General features: G+C 44.1%; 1 protein-coding gene across 1 annotated transcript in view; it reads right to left on the bottom strand.

The window, feature by feature from the left end:
* The window catches only part of LOC141509762 (uncharacterized), a 31,341-nt gene extending 17,107 nt beyond the window's left edge, over positions 1-14,234 (bottom strand). The window contains exons 1-3 of the mRNA XM_074219532.1: positions 14,165-14,234; positions 11,769-12,172; positions 9,667-9,758 (exon numbers count right to left, since the gene is read on the bottom strand). Coding sequence (XP_074075633.1) covers positions 9,667-9,758; positions 11,769-11,799 — 123 coding nt within the window. The 5' untranslated portion in view covers positions 11,800-12,172; positions 14,165-14,234. The remainder of the gene's footprint in view (positions 1-9,666; positions 9,759-11,768; positions 12,173-14,164) is intronic.
* Between the last annotated feature and the right edge of the window lie 381 nt (positions 14,235-14,615).

The raw sequence follows: 14,615 nt of genomic DNA, 5'->3' as shown, positions 1-14,615 counted from the left end.
CAATGGGTTTAAGTGGCTTGCCCAAGGCCACATGGCTAGGTAATTATTAAGTGCCTGGGGTCAGATTTGAACCCAGGTACTCCTGACTCCAAGGCCAGTGCTCTATTCACTGTGCCACCTAGCCGCCCCAATTGGAAAATATTTAATGAGATTTCATATATATGTATGTATGAATTTTAAAATCATTACACTCATTGCACTTGATTCTCCAGTCAGAGTTTGAACTTTTACTCTAAAGTAAGGTAAGGTAAGACCAGGAAAGATGAGGAAACTCTTAAAAATCAAATTTTTAGGACACAAAGAGAAACAATGCCAATTAAACAGAAAAGTGCAACCATCTAAAGCTGCCAATGTGGATGCCCAACCAACTTTTAAGAAAGATATGTATAGAAAATGGAAGCAAAAGCAGATAACAAAGGATGAAGAAGAAAGTGGGGTACAGTCCTAAACAAACAAGGTCAGAATGAGATATATTTGGAAAAAATAGCTAAGGATGACAAGAAGGGTTTTTTGGAAGGGATGTGGTTAGAGAGAAAGAGAGCACAGTATAGTGGACAGAATGCTGGCCATCAGGCCAGAAGACCCAAGTTCAAGTCTCACCTCTACATGCTGGCTGTATGACCCCTGGCAAGTCACTTAATCTTTCAGTAATCTAAATTTTTAAGTTGTCAGAAATGTGTTGACCTGCAGAGGTAGAAGGAATTTCCTGATTCAAGAGTTTCCCCAAACCAAAGAAAAGGGAGAAAGGGAAGGGAAAAGAAAGCTTAAAGGCATAGGCAGGATCACTGTTTTAGGTGGAGGAGACAAAGATAACAAATGATGGAGAAAAGACAGAGTTGCTCAACTTTTATTTTACATTTCTGTCTTCTGTCCTGTTTGTGCCAAGGAAAATGATCTTTCACTAATCTCAAATTAATTGTAATGACAAGTATCAGTCCTGGGGAACAAAGGATGAAATATTCCTCTTCTCAGGCTCATATTCTGGGAGAATAATTTACACAGTAACCACAATAATATAAAGGAAACAAACTTTGAAGACTTCAGAGAGGTAACGGAATACAGATACAGAATGAGACATCCATTTTCAGATAAGTTCAATGTGCTGAATTGTTTTGTTGCCTATTATTTGTTACAAGGGAAAGGGGTCTATGGGGAAGGACAGAAGGATTAGTAGAAATTGATTGTTTTAATTCTGAGGTGCCACCTTATAACTATCAGATTGGCTAAAATGGAAAAAGATCAATATTGGATGAGTTGTGGGAAAACTGGGACACTAATGCCCTGTTGGTGGAGTTGTGAACTGATCCAACCTTTCTGGAGAGAAGTTTGGAACTATGTCCAAAGAGACAATCAAAATGTGCATCCCCTTTGATCCAAAACCAATACTAGGTCTGGATCCCAAAGAGATCATAAGAAAGGGAAAGACCATTGGGGGCAGCTAGGTGGCGCACCGGCCTTGGAGTCAGGAGTACCTGGGTTCAAATTCAACCTTAGACACTCAATAATTACCTATAATAATTACATAGCTGTGTGGCCTTGGGCAAGCCGCTTAACCCTAATGCCTTGAAAAATCTAAAAAAAAAAAAAAAAACAAACCAAAAAAGGGAAAGACCCAAAAGACCCAAAAGTACAAAAGTCTTTACAGCAGGTCTGTTTGTAGCAGCAAAGAATTAGAAATTGAGGGGATGCCAATTACTTGGAGAATGGCTGAACACATTATGCTATAAGAATGTTCTGGGGTAGTATTGTTCTGTAAGAAGTCACAAACAGGCAGGTTTCAGAAAAGACCAGAAAGACTTGTGTGAACCAATGCCGAGTGAAGTGAGCAGAACCAGGAGAACATGGAACACCTTAAACAGCAACATTGTTTGATGATCGACTATGATGCTCCTATCAGCAGATCAGTGATCAAGGACAATCCTAAAAGACTTGGGCTAAAAAATGCCATCCACATCCAGAGGAAAAACTATGGAGTCTGAATGTAGATTAAAGCAGACTATTTTCACTTTTCAAAACATTTTTATGTTTTTTCCTTTTTTTTTCATGCTTTTTTCCCCTTTAGTTCTTTTACAACACTAACATGGAAATATGTTTAACATGATTGCACTTATATAACCTATAATCTATATTTTTATATATAAATATAGATATATAGATTAGATTGCTTGCTGTCATGGGGAAAGGGGAGGGTAGGGAGGAAGGAGGAAAAATATAGAACCCAAAAGCTTGCAAAAAGATGAATATTGAAAACTATCTTTTGCATATAATTAAAAAAATAACATTCAAGTCTTTAAAAAAATGAAGGTTTTTTGGGGTTGTTTTGGGGTTTTGGGGTTTTTTTTGCTAGGCAATGGGGTGAAGTGACTTGTCCAAGATCTCACAGCTAAAAGCATTAAGTATCTGAGACTGGAGTCCTTCTGACTCCAGAGTCAGAGCTCTATTCAACTCAGCTGCCCCCCAAAAGTTACTGTTTTGGAAATAACATTAATAAAATAAAACAATAAAATTCATAAGACAAACTTGGCAACTGTTACTGATCTGTTAAATTTCATATACAATTTTCCATATACATTTAAAAACAGTATATTCAAGAGAAGTTCACAACTTCATATATTACTCCTCCTTTTTGATCTGTGTTTTTGGACATCTGTGTTTGTTGAAGACTGTTAACAACAAAAAATGAAAAAGCCAACAAGTTGTAAAAACTAATGATGGCAAATATTACCCAAAAAAGTGACATTTAAGATAAATAAGAAAATGTACAGAATTCACAGGGATGACTCCAAGTTTACAATGACAAATATAGACTGAAGATATGATCAAACAATTTCTCTCTCTCTCTCTCTCTCTCTCTCTCTCTCTCTCTCTCTCTCTCTGGCAAGGCAAGGGAGTTAAGGGACTTGCCCAAGGTCACACAGCTAGGCAATTAAGTGTCTGAGGCTGGATTTGAACTCAGGTACTCCTGACTCCAGGGCCTGTGCTCTATTCACCGAGTCACCTAGCTGCCCCAATCAAATAACTTTCAAAAGAGAATACAATTGTTTTTAGAATTAGATTTATCAAGTATTAAATGCCTTTACATGCCAGGTCCCAAGCTAAGTACTTTTAAGATATGATCTCATATGATCCTTACAATAAACTTGGGAAACAGGTACTGCTATTACCTTTTAAAAATGAGAAAACTGGGGCAAATAGAGGGTTTATCTAGGGTCACATCATTTCTGAGTGTCTGAGGCCACACTTGAACTCAAATTGGACTCCAAGTTCAGGTCTCTAGTTATGGTGCTGCCAAGCTACCAAATTGTTTAATAATCACTTGGAAAATTCTCAACCTCATTAAAAATCAAAGAAATTAAGGAGATATCACTGCAGATCCAGCAAACTGATAGCAATAATTAAAAGCAACAAAGTTCGATGTGGTAAAAGGGAGATAAACAGGCAAGCCTTTTGCCAAGAAATCTGAGAGCTGAAGAAGTTGCAAAATCATCATACTCTTTGAGCCAGCACTTAGCATAGGTCTTTTTTTTTTTGCAAGGCAATGGGGTTAAGGGACTTGCCCAAGGTCACACAGTTAGGTAATGATTAAGTGTCTGAGGCAGAATTTGAACTCAGATTCTCCTGATCCCAGGGTTGGCTCTCTATGCACTGTGCCACCTAGTGCCCAATAGCACATGTCTTGAAAAGCATTCAATGGTTCTTAATAAGTATTTATTGGTTGACTGATTGATTCAATAATTCTATTTCTTGGGATATACCCCAAAAGCGTTTTTGCTGGGGTGAGGAGTAGGGGTGAGAGGAAAGCCAATTGCTCAAAGATTTTCTTAGCAGCATTTTTTGAAATTGCAAAACAAAGAAAACAAAGTCCTGTAGACAACTTAAAGACCAACAAGAGAAAAATGGTCAAATAAACTGTGGTACATTAATGTAATGAAATATTAAAATGTAATTAAGAAACAAATATTAAAAAAAAGAAAAAATCTGAAAAGATCTTTAATAAGAAATATGAAAAACAAAAAAAATCCACAGAAATAGAAGACCAGAGTATAAATAACTAGAACCCTGGAGGAGAAAAGATCAATAATGGACAGACAAAGCATGTTGAAGGAAGTTTCTAGGAGGGACTGGAAAGTTATACTACTGAGAAAAAGTTCATGATCAGGAATAATCCTACTTAGCTGTACTTAAGTTCAGTATCACTTATAAATAATTTAATTTAAAAAGAAAAAAAGAACAAGATGAATATTTTAAAAGGTTCAGATTTCCAAGAAAACCTCTTATAGCATGTTAATCTGTCAGCACCAAGCACTTTATTAAACGCTTACTATGTGCTAAGGACCACATTAAACCCTGAAGATACAAAGAAAAGCAACAATCAGTCCCTGTCCTCAAGGAGCTCATAATCTATAAAACCAGATCTATACAGGATAAATTAGGGGTGGTCTCAAAAGGAATGCCTTATTTTATTTTATTTAAGGCAATGACTTGCCTTAGACTTGCCCAAGGTCACACAGCAAGGTAACTATTAAGTGTCTGAGGTCAAATTTGAACTCAGGTCCTCTTGACTCCAGGGTCAATGCTCTATCCACTGTGCCACTATATTTCTCAAAAAAAAAAAAACCAGAACCAAGAGACAAATAGAAGTCAAAGAATGGGGCGGCAAATGATTCTTACTATGTAACAGATGAGCAACAGTGGACCTTAGACTCAACAAGCAGGTGACACAGATTTCCAATGGAGAACTGGCCAAAGAATATAAACAGCTCACCCATCCCCAGGATGAAAAGTGTGCAGAAACTGATTATTTTTCTGCTGCTGCTTTTCCATTTTTTGGAAAAAGTCTTTATTATAAGAGATGGCTCTTTGGGATGGGGAAGGAAAAGTGATAAAATGGGAAATTAAGCAATGCAAAAACAAAAGATATAAAACAAAATCCACTTTCTTTTTAAAAACAAAAATGACTCATCACCAATATAATCAGGTGTGGAACACTTCAGTTCAACATGGGTAGATGAGTAGTCAGAACCAATATAATACAATTGACAATTTTACCAAAATTAATCTATATATTCAATGTCATCCCAATTGAATGATTAAAAAGTTATTTTATGGAGCTAGAAAGAAATGACAAACTCATTTGGAAGAGCAAATGTCAAAAATATCAAAGGAACTAATGGAAAATATGTAAAGGAAGGAGGTTTAGCAGGACCAGATCTTAAACTAAATTACGAAGCAATAATTATCAAAACTATCTGGTCCTGACTGAGAAATAGAAAGGTAGATTAGTGGAAAAGAGTAGATATATGATCTATAGCAGCAAACTACTATAGTTTCCCAGTGTCTGACAAACATAAAAGACTTAAGTTTGGGGGGAAAGAATACATTATTTGGTAAAAAAAATTGTTGAGAAAGCTGGAAAGTTGTCTGGCAGAACTTGTCATTTTTTCTCTGGCTCCATAGAATAATTTTTTGGTAACAAACTACAAATGAACCTGGAAGAGCCCTGGACTTGTAGTCAGGAAAGTCCTGGACTGGAATTCCATGGACCTGTCATCTAAACTTTTGGAGGTTACGCTTACTTGTCTGTAAGATGGAGATAATTATGCCAGTCCTCTTTACCCCAGAGTTGGCAGAAGGCTGTATGATAATGCCTATACTTATTCATTTGTTCATTTGGCTCAAATGGGGCAGTGGGTAGAATGCTGGCTAGGAGTTCAAATCTGATCTCATACACTTACTAGATGTGTGACCTTGGGCAAGTCACTTAACCCTGACTACCTTGCACCCAGGGCCATCTCCAGTCATCCAGATTCACATCTGATCACTGGACCCAGATGGCTCAGGAGGAGAGAGCAAGGCTGGTGACTTGGCATAGCCTTCCCACTCAAATCCAATTCACGTGTATGTCATGCCATCACCTCTCTGATGTTGTGGACTTCTTTGAAAATGAAGGAGTCAAACACCACATTCCAAACTTATGACAGAACTGAGCTCTATTCTGGTACATCAAATGCACCCTATGCAAATCTGGCTGGGCTTTGGGTTCAACATTCCTTCCTCTTGAGCCTATCCAGGACTCTTTTTGCCTCTGAGCTAGTTCTTCACCCCTTTTAAACATTGACTTCCACATGCTAGCTTAAGACACCAGTCCTCACCATCCTTGGTCATCTCCCACACTCGCCCCCAGTTTGAGGGCATCGCGGTCATTACCCAGGGCTGGGCAACAAGAGAACCTGAGTTCCAATCCACTCTCAGCACTGCTCGGGATTCAGATTCTAGTTGCAAGTGGCCCAACCTCGGTCTGTGTTGGCATCTGTTCCCATGAAATGGACTTTACAGCAGCACCCAGTTCATAGGACAAGGAGACAGGTCCATCAGCACAGGGCTCACACTGGTGAACACTGACTGCTTTCCCCATATATACCCCAGGTCCACTTGTAACATATAAAAGACAGACCAAAACCAAAAATAATAAACATTGCCAAGGTCACAGAAATTGTTAGGCCTCTTCCAAGATCTAACTTCCTGGGGGAGGGGAAGAGCTTGGGCTATGTGAAATACTCCTAGAGGGGGAGAGGAAGGGGTGCAGGGAAATCTTGGACTCAGGGAGCAAGAAGGGTCAGGAAGGGGATCAGGGGCCAAAACAGTGGGGTGGGGCGGTAGAGGGACTGCTGGGCATGAAGTAGGACTCATGTCTTATTTCTTTTAAAACATTTATTGAACTTGAGAAAGCTTACTAAGCTAAAGTGAAAAAGGACACAAAAACCCAGTTTGTCTTCAGGCAGCTCCCATTCTAAACCAGAAGGCAATATGCAAGGAACTAGATGATGGAAACAAATGGAAGGTGATCTCAGGAGGAAGGGACTGGAGGGGAGCAGAAAAGCCCTCCAACTGAAAGTGGGATGGGGGCAGAGACCAGGCCTGGAGGACAGCCGGGGGAAGCTGGGCTCTCCCTCCCTTCTCCTTCCCAGGTCCTCAGCCTCTGCCCCTGAGATGGGGGCTCTCAGGGAGTGGGTTCCAGGTCTTAAGGACTTTCCCTCCACTTCACTGAGAGGCATTGGCCCCTCCAGCCCCCTTTGAGGCTCCTCTTGATGGGCTATCTTCCCCTTGGCAGAAGGTGAGCTTACTGAGGTCAGGGGGAATCTGGCTCACTTAGATTTGTATCCCCAAGTTATTCTTGGGAAAATGTCTAGCAAAAAGCCAGAGTTTAATAAATGTTTTAACCATTCATCATTCAAATATTGAAAGGAAGGAAAGTGAGGATACTAGATGATGGAAAACATCCTCATGAGGGATTCTTAATTTTTTTTTTTTAAATCATCAACTGTTCTGGCAGTCTGGCAAAGTCTAGGGAATCCTTTCTTTTTTTTCTTTTTTGTTTTGCTTTTTGCAAGGCAATGGGGGTTAAGTGATTTGCCCAAGGTCATACCACTAGTAGTTATTAAGTATCTTAGATTAGATTTGAACTCAGGTCCTCCTGACTCCAGGGTTGGTGCTCTATCCACTGAGTCATTTATCTGCTCCTTAGGAATGTTTTTAAATGCATAAAATAAAATAAAATAAAATAAAATAAAATAAAATAAAATAAAATAAAATAAAATAAAATAAAATAAAATAAAATAAAACACAGTGAATTAAAAAGGAAATCAATTATTTGAAATATCTCCTGCTTCTCCTTTGACCTATCTGACCAATTGTTTTCAATCTTCTTTGATGGGTCTTCACCCAAGTTATGCCCATAAACTATGGGTCTCCCCAAAATTATGTTACAGGTTTTCTTCTTTTCTCCCTCTATTCTATTTTACTCAATGAATTATCGCCTCCATACAGAGGATTCTCAGATCACTTATCCAACCCAAACATCTCTCCTAAGCTCTGGTTTCCTATCTCCAATTGCCTATTGGACATCTTAAACTGGAGGCCTCATAGACATATGGAACTCAACAAATTCAACACTAAACACATCTTTCTCTCCCCCCCCCTTCCACATTTCCCTGTTCCTCTTGGGGGTACCACCACCCTCCCATTGCCCTAGGGTTACAACTTAGGTATCAATCTCAACTCTCAGCTCAACATACCATCTGTCACCAAGCTTCCCCCATGGCTCCTTTCCTCTGACAGTGGCAATTCCTGCAGGCCCTTAGCACCTTGTGAATGGCCTGGATTACGTAGCTCTTCCTCCTAGAGCTTTTCATCTATGGCTACCCCCATTCCGTTCTGTCTAGAATTTTTTGGTATGAAGTTGTTTATATGTCAACTCCCCCATTTGAGGGGGGGGAGCTCCTTGAGGGCAGGGGTTGTTTTTTGCCTTTCTTTGTATTCCCCCCCAACACTTACTGACTGAATGACTGAGTAAAATACTTTTATCAAAACTTTTTTTAAAGTTCATAGACTGAACAAAAGAACACAATGTTAATTTGGGGTTTCCTAAGACAATATGCTGCTCACAGGGATCTGTTTCTAACTGAATTTGACACCACTACTAGAATGAATTAGGAATCTGGAGCACGGAGTTCTCCCTTACTCAGTAAATGTTCTAAGCGGGCTGAAGATAAAAGGAAAGGTTAAGGTTCCCATACACTCAGAAAGATTTACAAGAGGGCTTTTTTTTTTAAATTGGCAAACCATTGAAAACAAAATGGGTGTCCATCCATTGGGGAGTAATCAAACAATCTGTGGCACAGGGATGTAATGGAATATTACTGTACGGTGAGGAATAGTGACTATCAGGAACAAGGGGAGGTGGGAACAGCTAGGTGGCACAGTGGATAGAGCACCGGCCCTGCAGTCAGGAGGAGCCAAATTCAAATCTGGCCTCAGACACTTAATAATTATCTAGCTGTGTGCTGTTGGACCTTGCAAAACAAACAAACAAACAAAAAGACTAAGGCGAGGTGAGTGAAGATTTTTAGGAACTGAGGTGAAGGGAAGTTTGCAAAATATAGACAATTACAACAATGTAAACAATGACCACCAGAAGACAAAACAAAATGGAATGCTGTGTAATGACAAGGACACTAAGCTTCATACCCCCAGAAAAGGCAGGCAAACAAAATTTCTTTTCTTCTTCTTCAGAGGTAGAACATGGTATTTCCTTCAAACCTGAATGACATGCTGATTAGTTATGCTGAGCTATTTATTTTTTAATTCATTGTTATAAAAAGATGACCCTCTGAATAAGAGAAAGGGGGAGGGTAAGCTAGGCTTTGACTCCTGTGAATCAAGCATCCCCTAAGGTGACTGACTCTGCTCTGCATATTTCCATTGGGCTGAGGGCAATCACTATATTTTATATAATTACAACTTCAAATAGCACAAATTCAAATACTTTAGGGGATTCAGTACTCACACTAAGCAGGCCCTCCCTGTATACATTAGGAAATGAAGATGATACAAAAACAAAGGATAATAGTCTTTTTTTTTTTAAAAGAAAAGATGCTGAGTCTAATTCCAATTCTTCTTCTGAAACCAAGCAAGCCCTTTCACCTCCTGGGTTCAGTTTCTGTCCGCTCTCTTTCTCACAATTTATTAACCTAACACCCTCTTTCAGAAAAGGGGCTCTGGGTGCCTCAAGAAGACATGGCTGGGAAGATCCCAAGGAAAGGGAAGGTGACCCACCTGCTCTAAGAAATGAAGCAATGTGTGGGAAAGAGTAAAAATCCAACTTACCTGGGCTCTGTCTGACAGGAGATCAGAAGTCATTTCTTCCTCTTGCTCCGTCCCCCTTTCTTGGGGAAGAGAAGAGTCTTGAGAAGGTAGAGCTGAGGGGAGAAAAGGTGCCATGAGGGAGACCAATCTTCACATTCAGCAGCATGGAAATCCCCCGTGATCCCTACCCAGAAAGAGGTCAAAGGAAACCCTCCAGAGCAATCAAGGCCCTACAGGGAAAATGTAAAGGACTGTTGTGTGTGGGAGTACTGTAAACCTTTATCACCTGGTGTGATAAAGCACCTCTCACCAGAGCATTGTTTTACTAAGTGCCATGGGAGTAGGAGTGGACCAGGGACAGGGGAGGATATTTAAGCACTTGTATTTGGTTTAATAAATGGAGATCTTAGAGAACTTGTCTCCCTTGTGTCTCACCCCTTCAACGTTCACCTGGGTAAGGATAAGCTAATGGGCAGGAACCTAACACTTCCTGAGCAGCTAGTCAAACAGGAATTTAACAGGAAAGATTTAGAGAGGGGGTTCTGGGGCCTGAGACCCTGCCCAGTCTCTGTGGTCCTAGCAGGCCCCAAGAGATGGTACTAAGGGATAGCTCTGAACTGGGGCCAAATAGAAGGAAATTCACAGATATGTAATTCTCTTCATATAAGGAATCATCATCTTAATCCTCATTTATACAGTATATTAAGTTTGAAAAGCACTTGATAAATATTATCTCATTACATCTTCACAAACACCCTGGGAGGTGGGTACAGTTATTATCTCCATGTTACAGATAAGGACATGGAGGCAAGGGGAAGGGATCTGCCCAGGGTCACATAGCTAGTTAGTGATCAAGGCTGGAGAGGATCTCCAATCTCTCTGACTCAAAGTCCAGTACTTTCTGCTCACTGTGTCACCTGACTGCCTTGGGAATAAAATATTCCAATTCTCTTCCATGGCCCAAAGGGTGCATCAGAATCCATTTTTTGGGTTCTTTGAGTCCTTCTCCACCCAAAATGCTTTACTCTTAGAGAGGCCCAGTAGATATGGCACCAGGATTCTAATCTCAGCTCTGACATAAGCTTCTTTCTTGATTTCTAGGATCTTGCTTGCAAATACTCAAAATGGGGAGGAAAGTAACCCAACCCAGCCCACATCATAGATTCTTATAAGGACAAAATGACGTGTATATTAACATTTTAATAAATATCAGGTTAACTGCTGGAGACTTCTGAAGGCACAGCAAGACCCTCTGAAGGGAAACACTTCAGTAGGGGTTTGGTGAAGGAGCTGCCCCCTCCTGACTGCCCCTGATCCAGGAACAACCAACGGAAATTGGCTTTCCTTTCTTGATTTCTTAGGATGTGTGTATCCCATCTGGCACAAGGAGGAGGAAGACAAAAAAGAAGGTTGGAAGATGGGATGTTTCTGGGGTGCACCTTAAGCTTCAAATATTCTCATGTAATGATCTCTTTACACACTAAGACCGGAGGGACCTTTCTCTAGTTCAGGCATCTTCATTGGGGGTCCACAGAAGTCACATTATCCATTAGCTACTTCATATGTCTATATGGATTTAGAGCTATAGCTTCATATAGACAGATCTCTCGATGGACTCCAGTTTAGAGCTATAGCTCCATCAATATCTAAGGTGATCTATCTATGGATCTGTCTCTGTTTATTTGCAGCTATAGCTATCTATCTGGAATTACAATGGATAGAATAATCTTTCCCCCTCTCCAACCCATTCACAATGAAGAGAACTGATGAAATCTCCTATGGACCCCACTCTGCAAATCTTAAGGCAGCAGGCAGGCTAGCTACACTTCCATAGAAAATGAGGGGATTGGCTTCCAATGTACTGGATCCTCTGAGACCTGAGAGAGGATTGAGACCTCCGGCATTTCAAGAACTGACTTTTGTGGTGTGTTAAGGTTTGCAAAGAGCTTTATAGAGATCGGATCTCACTGGAACCTCACAGCAAACACCTGGGTGAGATCTGGGACACAGGGATGCTACTCCTGGCCTCTTGAGATAGGCAAATTCAGCTCAGACAAGCAAAGGGACTTGCCTAGAGCCACAGGAGGTACAACAGCCCAGCCCCCAACTTTTGTAATCCTCACCTCTCTCAAACATTTGGGTCAAATTCTCCATGATCACCTCTGCCTTGCAATTCCTGAATGCTTGGGTTTTGCTCCAAAGGCAAGATGGGGAGAAGAGCTTCCCACTTCAGCAGGAGCCTCTTCAAGAGCTGCCTTTCCCATCGGTCTGTGTCCTGGAGCTGCCAGCCAAAGTCTCAGGGCAGATGCATCTCCTGGTAAGGGTGCCTGAGTCCCAAGGACACTTCTTTCACATAAATCACTGCCAGGCTCATCAGCCTTCCCTTCCTAGAGAGGAAGAGTGTACAAAGTTGCAGGTAGGTTGACTGGGACCATCACCATATGAGTCTCTAGGTCTCTTCAGCTGGCACTTCCAGAATGGCTCAGTCACCAATCTCATCCCAGCTTCGTGAAGATGGTCAAATGCCCTGGATAAACAGAGGAGCAAAGGGTGAACTTCATTCACTTCAATCACTCAATAGCACCAACACCCAGAGACAATGGGACCAAGTGGCCATAGGGTCAGTCTTTGAATCTGGAAGGCCCACTGGCACTAGCTCTATGACTTTAGAAGTAAGTTATTTATCTTTTCCCCCCAAAGATTTTGAGTTACCTATGAGTGGCCAATTTGTGTTGGTAGACACCCAGACTTGCCAAGGTCTGGATCCTCCAGCACCCTCCAAAAAGGGACTCTCACAGAATATAGAAGGTAATGGAAAACTATGAAGGAGATAATGATGGATAATAAGCAGATTTCTTGAGGGCAGGGACCCTCAAAAATGGGAAAAAAATCCCATTTTGGGCTTTGTATTCCTCAGCTCCTTTTTGAATTATATTATCTCCTGTATTAGAATGTGAGGGAAGGATCCAATTTTTGCCTTTCTTTGAATTGTTAGCAAAATGCTTGCTGACTTAGCATGACAAATCAGCATTTAAGGGCAGCTTAGCATTAAAATACTGGTTGAATGACTCATATGGAAATGTACTGAACATGACTGTACAGGTCTGACCTATACCAGATCGCTCGCTGACATGGGGGAGGGAGGCAGAAGAAGGCAGAGCTGAAAAGCTTACAAAAAGATGAATACTGAAGACATCTCTGTAGGTAACTGAAAAAACGACATTCCCCCAGACACCAATGCCTGTGGAGATCGGGATGGACGAGGCTGTTCTCCCTGACCCTGCTGTGAATGGGTCGGAGCCCAGGGCTGCGGTCTCGAAGGCCCTGGGCCACCTTAGTTTAGGAGGCAGCAGCCCGGCGCCCTGCGAGGGAATGCCTCGGCTGTGTCGGAATAAACACGTCTCCGTTATCAGTGGGGATTTACTAGACACGGAGCGTGTCCTTGGGACCAGCCGGAGGGCATCACCCCTACCGGGGCACTGGGCTGACCAGTCCTCAGTTCTCGTGGGAGCGGTGATGCCATGACAAACATATGGCCGGACCTGACTCCCACCAGCGCCATCTGGGCCCGGTGCCCAGAGGCGGATCAGAAGGCCGGGCGATGGCACTGGATGCCAGGCAGCTGGCGAGCCTGCGGAGGGTCTGGGGCCCGGCTTGGACTCGGGGCGCTCTCAAGTTGACTGCGCAGACGGTGCCGGCCGCGGCCAAGGTGACGAGGGGCTGGGTCATGGGTCATCCTCGTGTCCGAGGCCGGCGGGGCCCCCGGGAGGGGGCAGGGCGGCCCCCAGGGCCGAGTCCGTCTGACAGGCCAGGGGCCCCCAGCGGCCGCGCCTGCGCACAGGGCCGGCGGCCAGGCACAGACACACAGACACGCAGACACGCAGACACGCAGACACGCAGACACGCAGACACGCAGACACGCAGACACGCAGACACGCAGACACGCAGACATGCAGACACGCAGACACGCAGACATACAGACACGCAGACATACAGACATACAGACACGCAGACACGCAGACACACAGACACGCAGACACGCAGACACGCAGACACACGGACACTTACACAGACACGCGGACGCGCGGACGCGCCACCGACACGACACTCACTCACGCAGACACGCAGACACACGGACACACACACGGACACTTACACGGACGCGCGGACGCGCCACCGACACGACACTCACACACGCAGACACACGGACACACACGGACACAAGACACACAGACACGCAGACGCGGACACGCGGACGCGCGGCCTCGGCGCTCAGCGCCCCCCCGCCCCGCCCCTACTCGCCCCCGCGCACTCACGCGCGCACACGCGCGCGGCCCCCTCCCCCCGCCGGACTCACGCGCACACCCGCGCCGGGGCCCGGGCGACCCTGAGCCATCCCCGGCGACGGGATGCCCCCGCCCCCATCGCCCTCGCGCAGGCGCACGCGTACCCCCGCACACGCACACTCCGGCCCGGCCGCCTTGGGGACCCCCGCTTCTCCCCTCACTCTCCTCCTCACCTGCGCTGCGTAGCGGACCCACGAACAAAGGCTCCAAGCGACTTCCGGGCCCCACGGAGAACTGCGCCTGCGCATCCCGAGTCCCGAAACTACAACTCCCGAAATCCTATCGGGGCCGGCGCCCTCCGGGCCCGGAACCGCAGGCCTAGTCCGAGACCCCTACGTCCTCTGGGAAATGTAGTTTTCTGTGCCGCCCCGTCCGACCAAGAGCGAGAGTCGCCGCGCTCCCCGGACTCCGTAGCCCAGAAGGCTCCGCGGCGCTCGTCTCACTCGAGGCTGCGGAGGGGGCCGCGGTCCGTGGAGGAGGGGCGCGACAGGTGGCTGCTGACAGGTGGCGTCCGCCCCGAGCACGGGAGCGACAGACTGAATGGAGGCCGCGCGCCGTGTCACCCGGACCCGCCCGGGACCCCCGCCCCACGGCGCCCCAGGGTGCCCGGGAGAGCGGGCCGCG

The sequence above is a fragment of the Macrotis lagotis genome, chromosome 1, assembly GCF_037893015.1.
Source record: "Macrotis lagotis isolate mMagLag1 chromosome 1, bilby.v1.9.chrom.fasta, whole genome shotgun sequence".
Taxonomy (NCBI): Eukaryota; Metazoa; Chordata; class Mammalia; order Peramelemorphia; family Peramelidae; genus Macrotis; species Macrotis lagotis.
The sequence above is the reverse complement of the archived record's forward strand: the minus strand, read 5'-3'. Positions and strand labels throughout refer to the sequence as shown.